The sequence below is a fragment of the Aplidium turbinatum genome, chromosome 16, assembly GCF_918807975.1.
Source record: "Aplidium turbinatum chromosome 16, kaAplTurb1.1, whole genome shotgun sequence".
NCBI lineage: Eukaryota > Metazoa > Chordata > Ascidiacea > Aplousobranchia > Polyclinidae > Aplidium > Aplidium turbinatum.
In genome coordinates, this window is record NC_137487.1 from 5,288,392 (window position 1) to 5,313,585 (window position 25,194).

The following is a 25,194-nucleotide window of genomic DNA, read 5'->3' on the forward strand; positions in this document are numbered from 1 at the left end:
TACGTTGCGACTGAAGAAAACTAGTTACGAACTTCCGTTGACGGAAACTTTTCTGTCGTTCAGTTACAGATCAAAAGTCAGAGTTCTCCTGGAATTTATTCGTAACAGCTCCAAACAGACCTTTTACTGCATTGACACTTGCAGCTTCAGTTTGAACTGGGGTTGTTGACGTCTGTTACTATAAAGAGTTTTTCTATAACCTAAGCAGGGCAACATTCTTTACAGAAAACTCATATAGTAGTGGCCTAAATTAGCTGTCCGCAACCGTTTTTCTCTCACATTCCATGTCAAAATAATGGAGGAGCTGAAGCGATGACTTTACGTCTCTTGGCTACTTCATGTTGTCTGCCTTACAGTTTTTATTGCAACGGTTCCAACACATTATTGCTATTATTACATAAAATTAATTCAAAATCTAGTTTTCTGAGGACTGTATATCAAACACACCTAAACTTTGGATGTGAAATGCTGATGGAGTAGCTTTTTTTGTGATAACCGTTGAGTCAGCGCCAGCATAGTAGTTTGGAATCATTGTGATTCTTCGTTGCTTCAGTGTGACATTTACGTTTACTGTTGATTTATAGCTAGCAATCTAGCACTATACAAGTGAGAAATAAAAACTACAAACGAAGGTATCGTATTTTGGACGAGATGTGCCACCGAATTGACAGAATGGTGTGCCGTGAATGATAGAAGGCTGTGGAGCACTGATCTAGGTGCTGGTAGCATGGGCGCCGATCCCTATAGGACAGCGGGGACATGTCCCCACCATCTTTTTATGTGTCCCCACCATCTTTTTACATGTCTCCGCCATCTTTTTACATTATTTTTATAACGTAAAAGGGAAAATATTAAACGAATGTCACAATTTTATTAGTCAGACGTTTAAAATCTATTGAAAGAAGGGGACAACATTTTGAGGGGACTTCAGCATGAACATGGCCATGGTCAACCTCCTCAACTTCAAACATCAGAAACGAAATATCGGTCAGAGTATTTTGCAGTCATTGGCAGCGCGCAGCACAATCTTACTAACTATTTCAAGTCGACTGATCTTGAGCACTGCAAAATTCTACAATAATAATAGCTCTTTTGTGGAAAGCTACAATCACATGTCTTGAGTCCTGAGTTCTCTGACACAGAGTCCCTTGCACAAGAACTATGCTTCTTTCGAAAGCACTTCAATGGAAAGTTGGTGGAATATTTTTAAATGATGTTTAAGAAGATGCTATCCGCTGTTCGGTAAAATGTTTCCGCAAGTGGAACTTTTTGTGCGACTTTTACTCATTTCACCAGCCAGCTCGTGTTCAGCTGAACGGTCATTTTTAACTTTCCGACACGTCATTGGTTACGATCTACCATGACATAGAAACGTCTAAATCATGCAATATAGACTGCCATGTGCACAATAAAGTTTTGAATTCGATCAACTTCCATAACCTCTACAAGGACTTCGTTTTTAATTCGCCGGAGACTCGTTGCCGAGTGTTTGGACGTCTGCTGCTCAATGCTGACACTGACAATTAAAAAATATATATAGGCTATATACATACACCGCATTAGACTTGTTCCTACCGTACTGTATTTATTTATTTTTCAGAACAGACCCCCGATCTTTCTAGCTCGTCGCCCCTTCCTACCTTTTCTAGTAGCCTAAATGTCCCCACCAATTTTAGAGGGCGATCGGTGCCCATGGCTGGTAGTGATACTGTACGTAAGCTATTGATTTTCTAGGCATATTTTTATCACAGCTTGGTCACATTTTATCAACTCTCACCTATTTAATGATTTGGTGTATTTCTATAAAACTCGTGTTTACTAGTTCATTGGCCGAGTGGTTTCGCCTCGGTTTTAATGATTGTAGATCTGAGATCGATTCCAACTTCGGTCAAACCGAAAACTTTAAGTACGGTACCGATTGTGTTTTTTCTTGCATAACGCAGCATGAATAAGTCGAGTAATAATGTGGTGACATCATAAACCTGATGTAAAATTTAAAAGGAGCCATGTCGCTAAAAAACCTTAATTAGCAGTTGTAGAGCGAGAATGAATAAAACCATAACATTATTGTAAAACTCGTGCACTAAGGAACTGATTACAATTAAATGTCTTTTGCGTTGGTAAAAAACTGCTTTGTCTTGGTTTCATTTTTGACTAAACTTCTTCGTAAGGAAATTTGTCAGGTCACTTTGGTTCAAACATCTCACCTTGCAACGATTTATTAGCATTTCACAACAGCCACTAATCTTTGTTTTCAACAGAAGAGCCAAAAACTGTAAATTAACTGAGTTCAAATTTAATTTGTCGCTGGCCATTTTTTAAGGGTGGTTCATAATTGCAAGGTGATGACAATGTTACTTTAAATCAGGGTTGCCAAAATAATTTAGAAAACAAGCGTTCATGATAATTTGAGCGTAGAATCGTATCAAGGTTATAATGATTCTGAAACTCTACAATAATTAATCAGAGATCTATTGTCGTTTTATTTCACTTCAACAAAATCATAACAAGAATTATACAAGAAGACTTTTTGATAAAAACACATTCAAATGACATATTTCTGGATTTAAGTGAATCTAAACTATTGGTAACGTCATCAACATTTATTCCTTAAATTTCATCTTCAAAGCGATATAGAGCTATGAATTGCAACAAAAGAATAAACATAGACTATATTCCAAATAGACCTGTAATAGATCAATAAGAATTGCATTTGTAAACTCATTTATATTCCTCTTCTCTTAACTTTTATCCCAGGAATGATTTCTCATTTCCACTTGGATTTAATCAGGGTTGGTTTATTTAGTGGACCCTCTTCATGAAATCCTACAGATTATAGGCTACAAAATTCATTTTCATTGATAGATCTGAGATCTAAACATTTGAGTATATGCTCTCAATAATCGCTGTTGAAATAGCGTTGTTTTTTAGTTCAATTGGGTGATTGTGAAGCAATATTTTGACACTTTCAACTTTTTCGCGCCCAGTGTTTCACCAATATCTTATAGAAAGAACGAGGCGGTTTCGCTGATCTGCCTTGCAAGGATCAATATCTGATACAAACTTCTAGCACCTGATAATTTGCCCAATTGTAAACTATTGCTTCCAACCCTAATGCTATTTCTCATCTAACGACACGCATATTGAAAGGGTCAGTAAATTTATAGATTTTTCGTTGCAAAACGTTTTGTCGGCATTTGATGAACATCACTTTAAGTTAAAAAAGTAAAGCTAAGGGTTTCATATTATCTTAATCATTTGTTTATCATTTATGTGCTACTTTTTCAATGCTGTTTTAACTGCATGAGAATGTTCTATAAATGGCAGCAAAAACCTTATGACAGTTAACGGAAAGATAACTGGCTTTTCCTGTTGTTCAAAACACCAAGTAACGCAAGCTTTGTAGCCTGCACTAGTTAGTTAGTAGCTTACTGTGTAGGCCAATCACAAAAGCCATTGCAAGTGAAAAGATAGCTAAAAAGAATTGTATCGTCGGGAGTTTAATTAAATCAGACATGGCCACCTAAAGATATGGCCTAATTTGTCACATTTTGCAGAAATTTCCAGGTTTTTCTAACTTTGGACGAATGTTGAAATAAATTTTTCTAAAAATTAGATTTTTACGCTTTCTTTATTCTTTTCTCCAGACGACACAAAAGGTTTTAACATTCTGACATGTTCAAAAACAAAGAAAATTTGATTTCGAAGATTTTAGTCAGACTGTTAATTTTCAATAACAGTCTGATTTTGCGGTTTTCAACTTACTTTTTCTCATTTGCTACTGCTTCCCTAAGGCAACAAAAAAGTTTTATGTCATTAGGAAACCGCAAAAAGTAAAAATATCTCAAAAAATGTCAGTCAAGCACTAGCAGTAGCTGTAACCAAAATCTGCAAAATGTGACAAATCAGGCCGCATCTCCAGGTGGCCATGAATCAGACTAATGCACAACTTCTCAGCAGCATCTTCTCATGATTTATTTTGCGCTTCGCTTAGATTTTGTAACAGTAGCCTATAAGGAAGGCTGAGGTTTTATTTTACTAATTCGTGAAGTACTATTTTAGAATGTCGTATTTGCGTTCCCTACTTTCTGCTAAAATATTTAAGAAAATGTCATTTTGGACGATATTGTTGTCACTTGACCTTGTAAAGAATCCAAATAATCTCAAGCTGGATTATTATCCTGCTATCGCAAGTGCTAGTTTCAACTCTAACCGACCTATGATACATTATAGCTCTTACCAGCCAGCGATTTGACGAAAAATCACTGAAGACTGATGTCATTTTAATTGCAAACTCTAGACTAAATGTACCTTTATACCACTCTGAAGTGGAGTTACGAGAAACTAAACTGCCAAAGTGTGATTACTCCATTTCAAATTACTGCAAAAATGACTTTATAATGCAATTTTGGTAGAGATGTGATTTCTTTTAACCGTAGACAAACAAAACCCAACACCACACGGTGATTAACAAAATAAAGTGAAAATAAACTAAATATTACAAACGTTTTCGGCCACACTCATGTTAGCCCTTTTCAAGTAACCAACTGACTGATGTTCTTCATGAATTGAAGTTACAGAAACTGATCTACATACACAAAAATCGAAAAAAGAAACGCATAAGAATGAAACGGCAGAAGAGAGGCAAAATCACATGACGTTTAATTGCCTGGGAAGAAACACAAATCCACACTCTATCTATCCAACAAATTGTTTGCCAACTTGGAAAAAAACGATGTTATCATTTTCCATACGAATCTGGAATCAGTAGGCAATAAGGCCACAATTGAACAAAAATGGAAGATGTCATACTCTAGTTTCCCCGTTGTTTGGAGTTATTAGTTTCAACTCGACTCTCAAAATGCTGTTAAAGAGACGGACGTAACCTACAGTAGGTGTCCCTCAACCGTCTCCACATTGGAGTTAAACGTTTTTGCTTAAAATGTTTCCCCATTGAAAGGGTTGCATTTGCTTTTTTTGCTACCGTCTCACTGAGAATAACGATGCAAACTATATCATAAGGATAAGTGATTATATACAATGAATGTACTTTTTCTGCCATAATGTTGCAGAAGATCTGCTTGTCTTGTACGACTATGTTAAGCCTAATTATAGCTTACTATCTAGCAGTCTCTCTTCCTCCAATAGTGAGGTTCTAAGAAAATAAGACTAGTTGTTGAAAAAAAGGTAATTTTCACAAGTGCAACGAAGTCATTAGTCACATTTTGTTGACAGTTAGAAGGTATTTAAGTATTGTTTTGTTTATAATTTTATTACTCACTTTGTGTTGTCGTAATAATGCATCATTTTTACAACATTTTAAAAGGAAAGATTTTTCTAAAAATTGTACAGAATACAGAATTATCTCCAAAACTTATAAGCAGTTTCTAAAAAAAAACAATCATATAAAATATACATATAAAAAAAAAGTTTTTCCCAAAGGTGCGCATCTGCGTTGTAACACCAGACCAGTTGCACAGTGTGATTTGATTTCTGTCCACTTGCAACGCTACAACCTAAAAACAAAGCTTTCAAGTTTAACTTCTACAAGACGTATCTGTGATTTCTTGAATTTTACCCACTAATACAATCAAACTGTGCGTCTTAAACAAACTATCATCGGAATCAAAAACAACCAAAATAAAGTAAACATTTGTCAGATCCAGCCTATTTCATATTTATTAATACCTCAACTTTTATAGGCTTCTATCCTTTGCTATAAGGTTGTTTTGGACCGAGCTTGGTAAGCCCAATTTTTATTTTTAGATCCGCTACTGAGTGATGGTTAAATCTGTTTTGAAGCATCAGAAATAATTATTTATTAAGGACTTAGATATTAAGGACATTGAAATGAAAAGTGTGTGATCACCGGGAAAGCTGTTTGAATTGAGCTTGTAATTTGTTCGTCTTGTTTCATACTTTGAGATTACTTATAGCATTTTGTTAAGTTTGTAATTCACTTGCAACTTTGCAAACGCAGACTTAAAAATTAATGCTCACAGAAAAAAATGTTATGCTGGAAAATTTTCTTATATGATATACTGATTCTGATCGAACAAACCGGTATGAGTTAGAACCCAAACAACAAATCAACCATTTTTACATTGATTCAACGTCTGCAGACGTATAAATACATGTAAAAAATGATTGACTTGCTGTCTGGGAAGGCAAAAGCTGGTATGACAAAACAATGCCCAGACAAATAAAAATAAATTGAAAGTCACCTTTTTACAACAGCGCGTTTGTTTATCAGTTGATTGTGAGAGTAAACAGAAGAAAACATGTCAATGCTAAATAATTAAGACTGCAAAATCAATAAAATATAAGCTTCATTACAACACGGAGAGTGTTTGACCACTGCTTATTTTTATTTTTTATTTTTAAATTGTATTCTAGATTTCATGCGTTTGTTTGAATTGCTAGAGAGCCCTGTGTTATGGGGCGCAATCTGGCTCACGGGTCCAACAATGACATATCCTGAACATATCTCAAAAGTCTGTCTGAATAATGTGAATTGGCTAAAGTAAGCTACCCTGTATATAAACTTACTAAATTGACTGAGTTCAGCATTTGCAAGAAAAGATTTTTTTTTTAATAATCCCGATATAAAAGCGGACCTCGAACCGATACAAAAAACTTATAAAGATTTTCTTTGGGGCTACCTTGTTTAAAAAGCGACTTTTGACGAACTAGAACTGACTGGACAAAGCAGTAGTTGCCGTGCTATTCTTGGGTGTGTAGGATTTCATTTGTTGACATTTTCGTATGTGCATGGCGAACTTTTTCCCATCTTCTGATAAAGACTAATATTATTTGGTTTGTAGACTTACCCACACCAACGATTAAAAAGTGAGAAAATGTTTGCTCGCACAGCATCTTTTTCTTTCTGAAGTGTTCTTTTTTTTTTACTGATGGTATTCTAGCCTCAATCTCGTTGTTGCGCTACCCTTTCTCTAATTTTCTATAGTAGCCTGTATTTTTGTATTGTGTAGACTTAGAGACTTCTGCCTGTGATTTATGTGCATGTAAATGTGTTCTGTAGTATATTTGTAAACAACTTTGAGTTTTAGCTCAAAAAACCAAACGTTGGAGAGCTTAGCCACCCGATGAATTTTTCACTCAAGCAATACACATTGAAAACTCAAAAAAAAATTGATTAGAGAAAAAATTTCCCGAAATAGAAACCTGTTAATAGCGTAAGAAAAGTCATTGAATGTGCTTTCCAATATTGATTTGTGATGGCTATGTGCAGAACGAGAGCATAATTATGTGAACAGTAGCGTGTGATCTAGGAACATAGCCCTAGGGACCCACCTATTGCATATGAGGAATTTGACCCAAGCAAAAAATATATTTTTGATATTTAGAAGATTATAACTTAGTGCTAAAATTTTTCCCAGGCAGGCAAACTGTTTGCTTAGTAGCTGACTCGTATCAATCAGTAAATTTACGATCATAAGTCATCAGCGTTAAGAACCGAATTTCAATCACTTTTGTTAATGAAATGTTGTTCCTTTTAAGTTTAGAGGGTTGAGTCAGCACACTCAACGTATGCTGTTAAATCGATAAGTCTTTATATTCCAACGATAACTCGAGTCTTACATTAGTTTATGCGACCACTACCCAATACCAGCATGTGATTATGGCTGCAAACGAGTAGGCTTACAAGCATTAAATCAAAGTCTTAGACGTTGACTTGGTGTAAAAACGTTGCTTTCCGCTAGTTGTATGGCATTCTGCAAGTGAAGAGAGTGAACATTTTTTAAATTTTTTATTATTTTAATCTCGGGATGTGCGCTTGAACAACGCATTTCAAGTGCAGCTCTCCATTTAGCGGCACTTGGTGGACGGACTCATGCGAGATAACAACATTTCAACAATTGAAAACTTGTCAATATCTTTAAAATGTTGGTATGGCATTAAAAACACACTTTTTAAAGGGGGCAAGGAACACTATTTTTCTCTTCCAAGCCTCCCTCCGTAGCTACTGTCCTGTCCACTGCACATCACTTCGAGAGACCAGACCTCTGCAACTAAACTCGCCACGAAATCTTGCTCACCAACGCCACCTAAGGGAAAACTGGTTCAATTCTCAGATGACTCGTTTTATAGTATTTATTTTCAGATTCTTGCTATTAAAACCAAGAAAATGTTTGACACCATATTTCTCTGGTCGAAATAAAACAAAACAATTCTTTCTGATATGAAAAGAGATTCGAATCTAAGCGAAATTAGATCAAAAAACAATACCAAGACAAAGCATATTTGTGTCAAAACGAACCGGTTTCTTAAAACTTAAGTTTGAAATTTTGAATCACACGTGAAAGTAAAAAAATTGAATATCGTTGAAAAACATCGTGTAATTAAGACGATGTGCTTTTCCAAACAGTAAAATCGACGTCTGAAAGACGTAAAAAAGACGTCGGCAGACGTTGAATCATGTAAAAATGATGGATTTTAGTTTACTGTCTGAGTTGTGCCTTGATGTGATTTGTGAAAACACTTCGTTTTGAATGCCGGACGAAACGAAATCGTTTGGATTTCGAAACAAAACTAAATGGATTGTTTCCCTAAGCAATTTATTTCGAAAAGAAACCAAGAGGAAGAAATTTAAATCGGAAACGAAACATGTCGAAATACGGTAGGCTACTGTAAAACAGTTTTTCTTACGAGCAGCTTTAGTAAAGTATGGGACAGCTTTAGTAGAGTATAGATCGCATGATAAATACAATAAAACCATAGCCTACTGAACTTTTTCTTCCATTTGATGAGTGATCACTGATCAGTGACCACCATTTGTAGATCCACAAAATTGCGTGGTTTTGCTAAAAACTGTTTCGCGTCAAACATCTTGGTCTTGTTCATTCATAGCAGTATCGTAAAGTGTATAATTTTATTTAATATCATTTGTTTTGAAACCGTATTTTAGTCCATGAAATACAAATAAAATTAATATAATTAAAATTTATAAATAAATTGATTTTTCTGATTTAGCGTGATACTGTCTACTTTGTTTGAAATAAAACCTTGCTTTTCTTATTTCGAAATATGTCAGCGTGTACGTGCGGCACGCGCACATGCTCAGAGTGTATGTTCGAACGCGGCCGCGTGCTAATGGATATTTGGTGCGAATCTGGCATGTGATGTTTTATCGAAATTCACCCCGTTGCTCAATGGAAAAGTAACTGCAGGATTGCTTCGATGCTTCAGGAGTAAACCTGCTCGCAAATGTCAGTCAGCATAAAAGTTTAGTGAAATCGAGAAGGGTTTCCAAAGTTTAGCAAATTTCAGTTTTTTAGAACGACGCAACACTGTTTTTTAAGAGCAACATGAAAGGAGTATCGACAAAGACAATTAGAATTAGTTGTTCGTTTGTCAGATAGATTGTAGTTTTTTCATTCAGTAAACCGATTGGTAAAAGCTTGTAAAGAATGTCAGATTCGAACGGTCTTGAGAGGAACTGCACAGACATCAGAAGGAGTTTGGACAAACAAGTTGTAGCAGAACCAACAGGTCACTGTTTGAGGTTGTTTATTACGAAAATAAAACTATTTATCGCCAAACGTTTCGTTGTAGATTTGTTTGTATAAGTTAAAAATACATGTCACCGCTTTTGAAACCTGGCACCGTGAACAATCGTGTTTATTGTTTTCTGCAATATTATATAAAGCAAAATTGCGGAGTAAACAGGGCAATAGATGGTGTCATTTTGTTGGAAAGAAAAAAGCCTCGTATGCTTTTCATCAAGCAATGAATTGACACTGTGCAATATTTGTGTTTAATGCAAAAGCAGTTCTAAAATGTTAAGCAGCCTATTGCAGCTGCAATAATTACGAACAGTTGCGATTCGTATGTTGCAAATCAATAGCTATTCTAGTTGCATTTACTGCTTTTTTTAAGCCAGGATTAAAGCGTAGCATATAGCAACTCCCTGAATGACTGGATGAAGCAACATAAAAGTTGACCTATCCTAAAAAAATTAGCTTTATATTAAGCAACTTGCACGCAGTGCAATATTATAAGCGTCCTTTTCCACTACGTTTCAGTATGGCTACTGTGGTCACTGGATGCATTACTAGCAATGAATAAACAACGTTTCTTCCGATAATAAAAGGACAGATCTTGATTAATTTATTGATTTAGAAAGCACAAATGGGAACAGAACATCATTAGCAACTGCACCAAATGCCATGAAAGAATTCAACGCAGCGCAGCAGAATTAGGTTTTAGACACTGCTGTACAGATTAACTTTGGAAACCTCTATTTTGTCCCTGTGTCGAGTGATTGTTGGCATTTATATGGTCAGGAAAATGATTTAGTTTTGTTGAGCAGTATTAGCAGCTTGACTTTAATAGCTTTTAGTTGCTCCAGGGTAGCCAAAGGTTTCTTCATTTGCAAGTATTCTAGTTTATCAGAATTTCTTGACGTTGCCAAATTGTTTAAAAGCGTCAAATCTATGCATGTGGCATAGCTTTTTTAAACGGATTACTTGCATTGTATAGAAATTGTAATGGACAAGACAGACCTTTCCAATTCATCAGCTAGAGGTGATGCAATTTCTCTGCCTTTCTTTAATAGGATGCCCACAATCAGCCTTAATAAACACAGGTAAGAAGCTCTTTTGTTCGTAGTGTTTTTTAAATATTAAGTGTTATCATAAAGCTTTTTAATGTGTGTGTTTTCCAAACTAGTTCATTATCAGATGCTTTCAAAATGCTGCATTTTTCCAGCCTGCCGAAAAACCTAAGGAATGTTTTACCACCTTCAAAATTGTGATTGACGTAAGATAATGTGAGCACATTCATAGCAAGAGTAGTTCGAAGTAAATTTTCTTGATTTAAACTTGTAAAGCGACATTTGAATCCATAAAACATAGTGAGAAATAAAACGAAACAAAAGTATTCAACAAAAATTTAACTGTACATTCCAAAGATGAGTTTGCGCTCATACAGAGTAGCATTGACGAGGGGTAATTTTGGAACCGGAATTATTTTAGGGGTCCTGGAAACGTGAATAAAACACCGCGTATTCTTCAGATATAGTGCGTTTTTCTTGGTAGTGTCTTGATTTATGGGTCCAGGATCACATTGGTACAGGCCCAAATTATCCTCTTAACGGCCCTGCACACACGAAATGTCTTCAATTTTTACATGTTTTGTTTTATGCAATCTTAGAAAATAATGTTGAGTCCCTTTTTGTAATGGAACAGAGGTTTCAAAATGTCACTCGTGAGGAGTGATCAAGTCAAAAACAAAAGCAAATCAACCTCAAAGTATTAGCTCAGCTGAATCCACTGATGTTTTGGATTTCACCGCTTGTTAACTATTTGGCTTCAATTTTACAACTGTCCTGTCGCCATTGTTTCAGAAATTAAGCTTTAAAACTAAGCTTCGTCATTTTTCACAACTTGAAGGAAATCTTGGATTGAGAACAAAGTAGCAGAGCCTCTATTTTGAATGCTTACATTTCCTAGGTCGCAGACTCTCAGTTGAGAATTTCGTTTTTCGTTAACTTGAGATGTGGCAACAATTAAAACAAGGCAAAGGTTATTGATTTAATTTAGTTCAAATGTGTTTAAGAACTTATATACAGGCTAAATGTGAATGTTAGTTTTACTTTTAGCCCGGTCTTGCAGTGATATATTGATATCCCCAGAAATAGGCCTGTGCCTATTGCAAGTTACACATCTGCCTGATCAACAAATCAGTCTTGTTTGATGTTGATTTAACGTCTGCAGAAGTGGAATCAATGTAAGGCTAATTAGCTCATGGCTCTGAGTTGAAACAACTGTAGAACAAAGCTGGTTTCTGCTGAAATACATTTTCCAGACAGCAAAATCCTTACATTGATTCAACGTCTGCAGACGTTGAATCAATGTAAAAATAGTAGATTTTGCTGTCTGGGTTGGTGGCTTGTTCAATCCAAATCCCTTCATACTTTAATCAAGATTCATGGCAATCATTGTGTGTTATAGTTTTATTTTCCCAACTTAAAGTGGTTATGATGAGGTAGGTGGGCTTGCATAGAGTGGTTATTTCATGAGATTAACAGCAATCATCACTAAAAAATCTTAAGTAGAAACGAAGCTCAGACGAGAAAAAAACTTTTTACCTCCTAGTAATCTAGTTAATAAATTTTGAAGCAATAATGGCCAAGGACACGCACTTTTGAGGTAGATACGGGAAAAGCTAATTCTCAATCTCTGCTGTGTTTTCTTTACTTCCTGCTGTCTCACAAGTTTCATGGTTATTTCATGAGATTAACAGCAATCATCACTAAAAAATCTTAAGTAGAAACGAAGCTCAGACGAGAAAAAAACTTTTTACCTCCTAGTAATCTAGTTAATAAATTTTGAAGCAATAATGGCCAAGGACACGCACTTTTGAGGTAGATACGGGAAAAGCTAATTCTCAATCTCTGCTGTGTTTTCTTTACTTCCTGCTGTCTCACAAGTTTCTCCTCACACCAAATCAAAGTCTTGCAATGTTAAAGCAACGTAAAATTAACGATTTATTTGAATGTAGTTTTGCGGTACTGTGACCTCAATTAAAAGTAACAATGAGATACAGTAGTTAATGGGATTAATTAGATTTGTTCATATACAGTACACTAGGTCAAAAAGATCAAAGTACGTAGAGTAATAGTAGAGTACAGTAGAAAACACGCTGGTTACGCGTTCGTTCACGCATCAAAGAGAGCAGCATGGACTCTAGATCTTTTAGAAGAAAAGTAAACATTGCAATTTTGTGAAAACTTTGTTTCATAAAAGTATTTACGAGTTGTTTACAGAAGTGTAAATACTATAGAATGGTTTGTTTGTACAGAATTCCCATTGGAGGCCCGATAAAGTCTTTTGCTTCTTGTCCAAGTAACTCCGAAGTGGATGGTTACCGTGGAAACAGTTACTCTTCTACAGGTAAAGTACTATAGGCTATAAATGATGCAGAAATAACAGATGGATTGACACTGACCTCAAAAGTAACAATATTGGAGCAATCGCCCTCCCAAAATATTATCTTGCTTTCTCCAAAAAATGGATTTGCAATGCAATAAGACGTTTTAATGGCATTGTATTACATGTTGAATGGCGTTTCATAAATGATGGCAGCATTCAGTGGCTATGATTTTAACAAACTTTTTATTTCAAATATTAAAGTGTGTTCCCCCCAGCAGTTGCTTTTCCTCCCCTAAAAACATTTCTAACTACGTCACTGGTATTGGTCACCACTGTACAATACCAGGAGTGAAAAGCTAATATGAAGTATACAACTAGTTCGCACATAGGCTACCTTCAAATAACATGAAAATAATTAGAGTTACTCTTCCTGAGCAAGAGATGCGTGAAAGGCTTTGTACTGATTGTGAATTACCTTCGTCATTTAAACGAGCTGTCGTTTTACACAAGAAACGCTTTGAAATTTCAGTGTGTCGCATCTAGAAACAAATTTTGGCACTACTAATCTTCACAAAACTAGGACGAGTGAGATCTTGTGTGAAAAGAATTAAATCACTTCTGGCCTCTGAATTTTCACGCGCTCTGTTGGTTTTGGAGCAGCTTAAGTTGTACTCAGCAAGCAAAATCTATAACATTTTGTTGCAAAATGTGCAACGTCTGACAACGTTGAAACGATGTACAAGCACTTTTTGACCTGATAATGCACCTGGCAACAAACCTTTACTTACTGGCGGCTCACTTTGATGCAATATTGTAGTTGAGCTTGGCCTTTGCCCAATAGAATGGAACTTTTTATCTTGTGGATTTTGTAGTCCATCGTTCTGCAGGGTGGCCGTAACCATACACTGCTTGATCAAACGTCAATAGCCCAAAATGTAGATACGAAACTCTTGTTCAACAAACATTTCGAAAGCTAGACTGTTTTCACCTCTGAGCCTCAAAACATGGAGAAGTTATTTGAAGCTTTGCAAGCACAAATTTTTAGCCAAGAACGCCATGCATGAAAAAAAATAGTGATAACATTTAGGTCTTTAGCACTTTCTTGGTTTCTATTGCTTCAATACTAGCTTATGTCTCTGTTTAAATCCTCAGTTCTTTGCAATTCGCTGTGTTGTTCAACGTCATTAAGTTAATACAACACATTTGCAGCTAGCTTTTGCATTTCTTCGTAATACATACCTGCGGCTACAAATGCTCCGAGTCTGCGATGTTGTTTGTTTGGCAATTATTGTTTGAAATGCATCGGTCCGCTATTTTATTCATTGCATGTGAAGGCAGTTTAGTTTTTAGTTTGTTTTTACAACCATCTATTTACACCTTGCAGTTCGAATTCAGCACTTTCATTTAACTTGACCACGCGCCAAAAGTTATCAGAGCAATAAAACTTGGTGTCCTATTATTGTAATTTATTTGGATCAGACAAGAACGTCCATATTCGAACACAAAATACACAAAATTGAAATACGTACAGTAGTGCACAAACAGCAACGGAGTGAACTGAAAGTAGCTGCGTGCTGCATCCCAGTTCATAGATCTTATATAACTTATAATGTTCCTTAAACTGTAAGTGGGAACAAAGGTTGAGAGACACCATCTTCTATTTTATAACTTATTGTTATATTTCACAGCAACTTGGGAAGACCATCATAGTGGCACCCTTGAAAAAGACAACAACCCAGGAAGGTGTGGGGGCAGGGGAAGAACTACGTATTCCGACGATCAAGTACGGTTGTTATCAAATTTTCCTTAGATTACAAAGCTGTTCGAAACGCCTTTGTAATATTGTAATATTAAATCTATAAGTTTTATGTTTCCGTTACCAGCGTCTCGTGTTCTTCGTGGCATGTGAGGTGTTAATGGGCTTACCTCTTCTTCAATCTGAATAAAGAAAAGTAATTTTTTTGGAACATTAAACAAAATAGCAGTCAGAGGGAAGTTTTGTATGTTTAGTCTAGTTTCAACGGGCGAAGTTAAAAAGATCTTTAAGCTTATCCAATGGGCCATTTTCTTGTAAATTTAGATATGATGTGATTCCAATAGACATGAACTGGTCAGTTGTGGGCAATACCGCCTCAATGCGAAGAGCATAATTTTTCTACAGTTCATAGTATGACAGAAAAATAAACGCTTGGACGCCGCGCTATAGGATGTTCGACACCTGCGCAGACTGCCCCGCTTTGTGCTGACAAAGTAATTAGTGTTTAAAAAGAGTCTCCTACAAGTTAGCAGTTGTGAACTGGGCAAGCCACAACTGAGCTAGCAACATTTGTGCAAGTGGCTGAAATTGCTAAATGATGAACTTAAGCAAGTAAAAACTGAGAAAGCCGATACTTGTCATGTCACAAGTCAGCAAAACGAGTTTGACAAGTGATGACCAAGCACGTTCGACGTGAGCACGTAAATCTCTTTTGCTGACTTGGCAGTAGCTCAAATGTACTTGCTGAGTTGAAGCACTTGCTGAGTTGTCGCATGCCTAGTGATCCGACTACCGCTTGAAAATGGCCACGGAAAATGGCGTTCCCCTTTTCAGTCTATTCAATCTAATTCTAAATTTTTAATCACCGTGCGTAAGCTTTGGTAGGATAAACAAAGCTGCAAACGAATTATGTTCAAAAAAATAAAAAAACGGAATTCTTCACTAAGAATCTAAATACAATTTTGGTAAAGAGGTGACTTTCTTCAACCAACCATAAAAAGAATCTAAATGTGAAATGAAACAAAGAACTTGAAAATTTTATTATAAAATTAATAATCCCGCCGATGTTCAACTTACTGCGCCCCCGATGTCAAAATCTTCGCTTGCTTGTTGCGTCCACGTGGTTAGGTCATTGCCACTATAACCGAAAAGCACAATCTTGAAGTTTGAAGGTAAATTTTTTTAAATAGTTTTGAAGGTAGTTGAAGCCAGGCGCGGATTTATGGGGGGGGCCCAAGGGGCCCGGGCCCCCCCGGAAATTTTGTGAGAAATTGTTGAATGGTTTGATATGCTTCTAAACAGCTGATATTAGTCCCACAGCGGACTTGCAACCCCCCTTTGGCACGCGTGCGACGTCACGATATTGAGAATGATGCTTTCAGTCTCCGTGTTTCCATGGCCACCTGGAGATGCGGCCTGATTTGTCACATTTTGCAGATTTTGATTACAGCTACTGCTAGTGTTTGACTGACATTTTTTGAGATGTTTTTACTTTTTGTGGTTTCCTAATGATGAAAAAGCTGTTTGTTGCCTTGGGGAAGCAGTAGCAAATGAGAAAAAGTAAGTTGAAAAATGCTGAATCAGACCATTATTGAAAAATTAACAGTCTGACTAAAATATCCGAAATCAAATTTTCTTTGTTTTTCAACATCTGAGGACGTTAAAACGTATTGTGTCATCTGGGGAAAACAGTAAAGAAAGCGGAAAAATATAATTCTTAGAAAAATTCATTTAAACATTTGCCCAAAGTTAGCAAAATCTGGAAATTTCTGCAAAAATGTTACAAATCAGGCCATATCTTTAGTTAGCCATGATGTCTCTAAAACAAAGTTTGCCTAATTTTAAGAGAAACTGCATTAAAAGAGCGAGTTTTGCCAATACCAAACATTCAAACATCTCAGCCAGAAATTAGCAACAAGAAAACATATAGACTTAGCTTTATTACCGAAAAAATGCCAAAGAAAACATGATCTTATCCTTTTGCTATGCCACCGGACAGCACCATTTCACAGGAATATTTATACCCATATTTTTGTTGAAAATGCTCTCAGAAGGCACCAAATTCAAAGTAATTTTTCGAAATTTTCTGGGGGAGGCCCCCCAGACCCCCCGCCCCTGGGTGTCGCCTTTGGCGTACACGCCGTCGGGCTTCGCCCGCCGGCCGTCAAACCCCCCAAATTCCTGGCTACGCCACTGGTTGTTCATATCTGTTTTTTCTTTTTCTTATACTTTGTTAATTCATTTTCAAATTTTCTGGCCCCCCCCAAAAAAAACTCCTAGATCCGCGCCTGGTTGAAGCTGTACCCTAAACCTGAGATTTTTAACTATATTGGTTACATCCGAGGAGTATTCTGTTCAGCCAAAAGACAAAACTAAACATTTTATTTGCATAGATCAGACGAACTTACTGAGTGCGAACAAAATAAGTTGCATAGATTTGTTGTGTTTCTGCCTTTGTTAACACAGTTTGGCAAGGAATTATCCAAGGAAGAAGCTGTTTTTCTGATTAAACATTTTACCGCTTTGGAAAACTGACTTGAAAAATTTCAATGAAAGTTTGACGTTTATTTTAAGGTACAATTTACAATAAAAATCTCTTGAAATTGCCAATTTCAATCTGTTTTGTTTTTAAATTTTACTATTTGCTTTCATTTCCAATTCAGAATTCTTTCATTTTAAATCTTGTTTTTATAACTTTAGATCACAGAACTAGAAAAAGTATTTTCTGCCAACCCTTACCCTACACCCCAATCCAGACAGCGGCTAGCCAGGGGTATAAACGTACCTGAAGGAAAAGTTAAAGTAAGTCTTTATGCGAAACAATTATTTTTGTTTATCATAAACTAATCATAGTAATAATGATGTGGAACAACTTGAAATGTTTCTTAAAGAATTTAAGAAATGGATGATTTAACTAGAACAAGGACTTGTAGATAAACTTCAATTGTCCAAAAACCGGCCTTTCTGGCTTGTTTGTGACAAGTTTGGTCTAAGAAAGCCTGTTTGTAAGATTTTGTATTTCTTTGAGCTTTGGCGTAAGTCTGGACAAATGGCATATCGATAATTTGATTTATCGCCAAATATCGAAATGAAATAACATACAAAACGAAGGAACCAAGTCAAAGATGTTATATTGAAGCGACACTAAACATTTGCTGAATAGTTTATTTTCGGACACTCTTATACTTGATTTTGGTAATTTGCGATTGACTTAAAGTTTGCGAAGTAGCCTATGAAGTAAGCCTAAGTGAAATTATAAATAAAAAAAAATGGGTAGAGACGTTTTTGCAACGTCCATTTTAATTTCCTCTTCAATAGTGTTCGACTCATTAAAAATTGCGAGTTGATTAACCTGGACAGTTTTTAATTTGGAATTATTACGTCATAATTATTTACTTCTCAACTTCAAGGTCCGGTTCATACCACTCAGACAGCAAATCAATCGGTATTTGCATGGTTTCAATGTCTAAAGATGACCTGAAATTTGAACTGCTTCGATTTTTGTTCGCGATTTTGAGTTTAAAAGTATTGAAGTTTTCTTGCCTGAAGAATTACATTCATATTTTCTATCCAACGTTACGCCATTTGCATGCCAGCAAGATCTACTTCACTTGTTCTAATTCTGGGTTTTCCAAACTATGCGACACCAAATGGGGTCCCAAGTCGTCCTTTCTAGGTTGCCAAACGAATTAAAAGTTGGCCTACAGTGGTTAGTTTACATTGTAAACTACCCACCAAGGTATCGCGTAAAAATATTTCCAGAAATGGGGTCCCAAATAAAAAAAAGTTTGAATAGCACTGAATCTAGTTCTTTAATTGGAGGGGAGAGGGTACGTTCTGAAGCTGGTCAAATCAACCGCTTGCGTCGTTTTGTTGTTCCTTTAGTCCTGCTTAAACAACAACAGCTTGTGTAATTATTTAGTTGATCTCGTCCGTTTGCAAGCTGATTGATTGCAACTAGACATATGACTTCACAACTGCCGAGGTTATTCCCTCTAATCTTGTAAGAAGAATTAATTTAGAAAATCCTTTATAGCTTGTGTTTACAAACTTGAAAGCCGCGCTGTTTTTCAATATTCAAAGAGTCATATGAAGCCGTAAACTCATTAATAACCTGAGGGTCGCACAGGGTCAAAAATAACCTTTCGACAGGTGCGGGTTTACATTGCCTTGATGCTCGTATTTCTGATGTTTATTTCCAACTCTCAAAATCACCAGGCCACTTTCTGATTGATCACATTGTGCATAACATCGCTGCTTATGCGTGAGACTCTTCCGGTGATTGGCTTTCAGAAATCATGTGATTGAATATTTGAAAGCAATTGAATACGTGAATTCAAAAAGGGGCCATGTCCATTTTTTTCAAATTTCACTTTTTGTGCTTTTCCAATTCCATTCGGTTCTTATAAATAATACCTGGAAAAAAAAAAGAAAAACAGCCACATTTTTCAAGCCTGGTATGAAAATACCCCCTTCTACATTTTTCTATTGATCTTAAAAAGGGCCCAACTCCAGCAGTTGGATTTCAACTTTTCCATAGTTTCTCCACAGAATCTTCACCAAGTGAAGGTTTCAGGCATAGTACTTCTTGGTTATTAAAACAAGCAGGTTTGACTAAATACATAATAACTGAATACCTTTTATTCGGTTGCCAAACTTGCTTGTTTTATTTACCGATATTATTCGTTTCGCTGCATCCTTAAACATGGATCCTAATAAAATTTAAATTTGCAATTCTCCCAACAACGACAAGCCAGAACAGAAGTTTAAGAGACACCAGGAACACTTTATTACTCATAATACTTCTTGCAAGTATATCTAAGCATATGATTATTATATCGAAGTTTCACCACAAAAGTAAATGACCACAATAATTAAAACGCTTTTATCTCAAAAACATCTTTGTGGAAATTGGATCCTTTTTGAATTCACGTATTCAATTTTTACTGAGCTGATCAACCTTTTTCATTTACCATGTTTAGGTAAAATTTAAAGAAGGACATTCCCTTTGACGCCAGCTGTAAGTGCCGAAGACTTAGTATAATGAGAATCTTATTTTTACATCCTGATGCTTGAATCCTGATGCTTGAATCAGTGTGGGACCACCTTTACACCGTTACAGTGCAGTAGTCGTGTTCTCTTGTGAATAGGTTAGAGTTTAACCTCACAGTGACAGACAATGTTTTGTGACGTAGGAGGAGACTTAAGGTGTGTCTTCAAAGCCAACACAGCAACAATTCGTTGCGCACACTATGGATTTTAGAAACCTGAAACCGTTATTCAAAATTTGCAACATCTTGGATAAACAAGTATGAGAAATCCTGATCAGCAATAGCAGATCAAAAACTGATCTTACATCGAAGGCGAATGTTGTATCATTCATCAACCTGTCATGTCACTTCTGGCAGATGACTTTCGGAAATGTTTCTACGCCATTCTATTTTGCCCTACTCCCATCACGTGGTACCAATATGTCAATATCCTTCGGCTATCCTCTGTTCAGTCTGCTTGTTGTTGTCGTGTGCCATTATTGTCCGGAAGATGATGACGATGGCGTATGAGCGATCTTTCCAGGCTAGATTGGAGGGCAGGAAATCTTCAGCCACTCAGCAGTCTCGTCGTTCAGGACCCTCAGACCATGCGCACCGTGTGGAGGCCGGTGGGTTAGGCAGTGGTGGATGACATGGCCTGCGGTCTGTTCCGTGGCACCACACTCGCATTCTGATGAAGGAGCCAGGCCCCACTTGTGCATGTCCGAACGAAAGCGGCCGACGCCAGTTCGCAGGCGGTTAAGCCTGACCCACGCAAGCCTTGCGAGGGACATCCCTGGTGGACGGGGATCGGCGTTGGGTATGAAGTCACGGAGCGTGGAGGTGTGATTTTGCCACTCCGTGTTCCACATGTGGTTCGTCCAGTGTGCCGCACTTAAACCAAGTTCTTCTGCGTTCTTAAGTAGTTGTTGTGCGGCAGGCACAAAGGGGCGTCTTGATTTCAGCCGCTGCTTTATAGGTGGTGGTCGCTTGAATGTTGCATGGAGTAGATGGTCGGGGTCCAGAGCGCGGCGAGCGAGAGAAATCGTGGCTCCTTTACGGCGTAGCTCAGCGGGTTGGATGCCTGCTAGGATGTGTAGGCAGTCCGTCGGAGTGGGACGCAGGCATCCAGTCACAGTACGCAGTGCGTCGTTGATGGCGGTATCAATCTGGTGGGTGTGAGAACTACGACACCAGACCGGCGCGCAGTACTCAGCGGTGGAATGAACAAGGGCTAGGGTAGCTGTACGAAGAGTTTTAGCACCAGCTTCCCAGCCAGAACCCGCCAATCGCCTCTAAAGTGCGACGCGTGTAGATAGTTTTTTGCGCAGTGACTTCACAAGTGCCGGCGGTACGTGAGTGACCTGTCCAGGGTTATGCCGAGGTATGTAGGTTCGGCACAGTAGGGCAGGCGTTCCCCATCAATGTTGATGTTTATCTCGCTTTGTGCCTCCCGATTGTTAAGGTGGAAGGCCGCTGACACTGTCTTTGACTTGCTGAGCTGTAGCTTCCATTTCTGGAGGTATGCTGATAATGTTTGCATGTCTTGGCTGAGGTTCCTCTCCCACTGACTGCCAGTTTCCTGCTGAGTGCAGGAGTGCCAGGTCGTCTGCGTAAGCATATTTCCTGGAGATGGTGGGGAGCAAGTCGTAGGTGTATATGTTGAACAGGAGAGGAGCCAAGACTGAGCCCTGTGGGACGCCGTTTTTAAGTCGGCGTAGTCTGCTTTGACGACCGCTACCGGTTGTGAAGGTAAAACTGTGGTTTTGCACAAGTTCCATCATCATATGGACCATGTGTCTGTCAGGGAGCAGACGGAGTAACTTGCAGGTAAGGCCGCTATGCCATACGGCAGTGGTTCTCAAACTTTTTTTTGTTGCGACGCCTCTGGAAAAGTTTTCTTGACTTGCGACGCACCAGCAAATAAAAGTAAATGAAGAAACTTATTATTAAAGTTTTGTTTATTGATACAACAACAAAAAACAATGCATATTATATTATGTGACGTGTGGGCTTGTTTGTTTTCACAAAGTTCATTGAATCTAGGGAGAATTTTTGAAATTGCCGCACGCATTTTTCTTTCACTGTTTATTCGTGATCGATATTTCGTTTTATCACCGCCAAGGCAGAAAATCCTGCTTCACATAAATACGACGTGGCGAATGGGATAATAATTTGCAGTGCTTTCTTTCACCAAACCTGGATAATCGTCATTCATTGAATCCAAAAATTTGCCGGATTTTCTACCACGAAAGGATCACGAATCCATTCGTAGTTTAAAAAATTTTCCGGGAAGTATTTCGCAAATTTCGACTCGAGCTTGGACAAATGTAATAAATATGCTTCGCAAATTTGAAGGGAAAAAACGCACTTGTAACCTCAACTCTTCACTGTTTTCAAACTGAAATAACACCAAGAAAAATGATTCAGAGTTAGCAATTTTTTTTGAAGGATAGACATCCAATACTGCGTTAGGGTATCAGCAGTGGCAAATTTTTTAGTTAATTGCGGTGTAATAGCTAAGTGCATGGACACATGTGTCTCAGCAATCATCAAAGGGTTAACCTCATTTTTATAATCTTAAACTGAGTTCAGCCTAGAAACGGAACTATTCTGCGACGCCCTTGGAAAAGTGAAACGACGCACCAGGGCGTCGCGACGCACAGTTTGAGAACTACTGCCACACGGTATCATAGGCAGCCGTGAGATCAACAAACACGGCGCCAGCCTTCTTCTTAGCCGAGAAGCTGTCCTCAATGTTTTGGGTCATAAGTGTGACCTGATCTGCGGTTGATCGTCCGTGTCGGAAACCAGTTTGTTCACGGGGGAGCTGCGGATCTATTATTGGTTCGACACGGGCGTAGATGAGTCTCTCGAGGATCTTGAAGGGGATGCAGAGCAGTGAGATTGGACGGTAGCTCTTCGGGTTCCCTGGGGGCTTATTCGGCTTAGGAACTGCAAACACAAGGGCTCTTCTCCAGATTCTGGGAATTCTCAGGTGGCGCAAACAGCAGGAAAGGAAGTCTTTTAACCAGGACTTTAAGGAGACAGCAGCATGGAGTATCAGCTCCGGGCAAAGGTGATCAGGGCCCGGGGCTTTACCTGGCTTTATGTGCTGGAGGGCGGCGGAAAATTCTTTCGGGGTGAACTCACCCGAGATTTTGTCCCCATCTGGGGTTGTTACCTTCCAGAGGTCCGTCATTTCTTGCAAGACGGATCTATCTGATTCACGGTCCACAAGTTGTGAGGCGATGGAATTTGCTGAAACGGGACATTGTTGACGAGAGGCACGTGATCTGCCAGTTAGGTTGTTCAGTGTACTCCATGCTATGCGGCTGGAGTGCGTGAAGGAGAGGAGGAGGAGTAAGGAGAAGAATGCTGAAGATGAAGGAGAGGAATGCTGAGCGGTCTTCTCGTGATAATTCATGCCAGTTTTTTCATTTATTTTTTTTATTTTTGGCGTGACTTTTGTAACTTTGGCGTGAAGTCATCGCTTCAGAAAGCCTCATACGCATTTTGTTTTTGCAGATTTGGTTTCAAAACCGCAGGGCACGAGCCAAAAAACAGCGGAATCCAGGAAACGGATGGAGATGCGGATCAATGAGAGTTTCTTATCCGCCATCCTTGTCATCTGGAGATAAAAGAAGCAAGAATACGGAGTCTGGGAAGCCGTTATTTTATCGTTTCCAAAGCAGTGCACTCCAATCCGGCAGCGGAGCCGAATTGAACACACTCGCAACATCTTACCTGTCGTCTGGGAGCAGCATCTCAGCGGATTCTGGGCCTTTGTCGTTGTCACATTTGTCTCTTTGCAATCCTGATAAGTTTGCTTCAAAGCGAGAGGCAACTGCAACAATACCCTCATCCTGTTTATTCAATGAGGCTGTCCCTGCGCTACCTAACCTTTCAAACCATGTCTCTGCCTCAAGTACTCCTATACCTCTTCCGAAATCATCCAATAGCCTCCCGAATGTTTCCTTTTATCCTGAAAGTGCGCAATCTAACGAAGAACAAAACTCAATGTATCCTCCTCGTTTTCCAGTTATTCACAAGAAACGGGGCTCTTCTTGTCAGTTCGGAGGACAACTCATTAGTTCCAATGATTCGTTTTACACCGAAGTTCCGGGCTATCTTCCTAGATCTGGAACTGATGGAGCAAAGGCATCCACTGGATCGCAGTTAAATCAAAGTTATAGCGGTAGTACCTCTTCAAATGCTTCTTCCGCCGTCCCAGGTAACGGAAATTTTGCTAATTCTTTGTGCATGCCGCCTTGTAGCACGTGGTCAAATGTTAGTAACAAAGTTGCTGGGAATGAAAATTTGCAGGTTGGCACTAAAGGACTTTATCAAAAAACAAACACGTCCATGTGTTCAAATCCCGGGACATTAATGCAATCTCCTCCACCCGTTCGACGATTCGTTTTTCCTTTTAAGACATTGTTGGAAAATGCGAGATACACTCCGATGAGTTTGTCTTCTTCAGTGGGTGAAGCAAGTCCCCAGGAACCTAGCAACAACAGTTGTTCTTTTCGTCATTTGCCAAAAGTAAATTCAAAAAATTTGAATGAGGAACTTTGCTTCAAGAACGATTCCACGGAGCAGTGTGATTCCACATCATATGAAGACACGTGCGACTTGAAAGAAAACAAAAAGTCTCTGTCCTCTGATGGACAATACCAGCATCAACTGGAAGTTCAAGATCTTCATGGAGTGGACCATCGCCACCAGATGTCTCAAATTGACCGACAGCGACACTGGCCCGGGGAATTCCCATCCGGTGCCACCTACGCGGCGAATGTTTTATCGGACTCGGATCTTCAAGATGATGGTACTTCCAATTCCTGGTATCCCAATATCACAGCTCCTCGCAATAGAGGAACCTGGAACCATTCCAACTGTTCTCAAAATTCTGGCTCCTCAAGGTTGCAACAAACGTCTCACATCCATAAAAGCGATGTAAGGAGAAGCGATGAAGACGAATGGCGAGGACACATTTTTCCTCCTGCTGGAAAAATCTCAACATCCACTCCCGTGGTGAGATGAGAGTTGCTATATTGTTGTTCCTGATAAGTTCTTTTGGGTTCTGGTTTCTATGAGTTGTTTACCGATGAGAGCACAACTACTAACTTATGTGGTTGCTATGTCTTCGATAAAAACTTGTCGTGGCTGTAGTTTTTGTGTGTGTGTGGAGGGGGGGTGAGTGACACTTTGTTTTAGGTGATAGTTAAGTCGGGCAAACATTTGCAACCTCTTATTTTTACTAGTAGCTGCGTTCTTGCCTTTGTTGAAATTTAAGAGCAACGCCATTTATTTCTGCCATCAATTAGTTACCAATAACTAATGTTTATGTTAGTCATACTTTTTCGTGGTGTCTTTTGTTTGCGTTTTGTACTTGACATTGACTTGATTTTTTTTATGCGAAGCCGCTTACAATCTGTAATCTTTAATGTACACAGCCACTACATTTAAAATAGTGATACCCTAGTAAACTTCGATTTAACTATTGCCATAC

The 25,194-nt window shown here is 38.3% G+C and overlaps 1 protein-coding gene across 1 annotated transcript; it reads left to right on the forward strand.

Annotated features, from left to right (window-relative positions):
• The first annotated feature begins 12,790 nt into the window (after positions 1-12,790).
• On the forward strand, positions 12,791-24,725 carry LOC145785945 (uncharacterized). Its single transcript, XM_082597639.1, has 4 exons — positions 12,791-12,917; positions 14,585-14,679; positions 17,353-17,454; positions 23,211-24,725. Exons 1-4 carry the CDS (start codon positions 12,809-12,811, stop codon positions 24,723-24,725), a joined length of 1,821 nt encoding a protein of 606 aa, XP_082453765.1. The 5' UTR covers positions 12,791-12,808.
• The last annotated feature ends 469 nt before the right edge of the window (positions 24,726-25,194 follow it).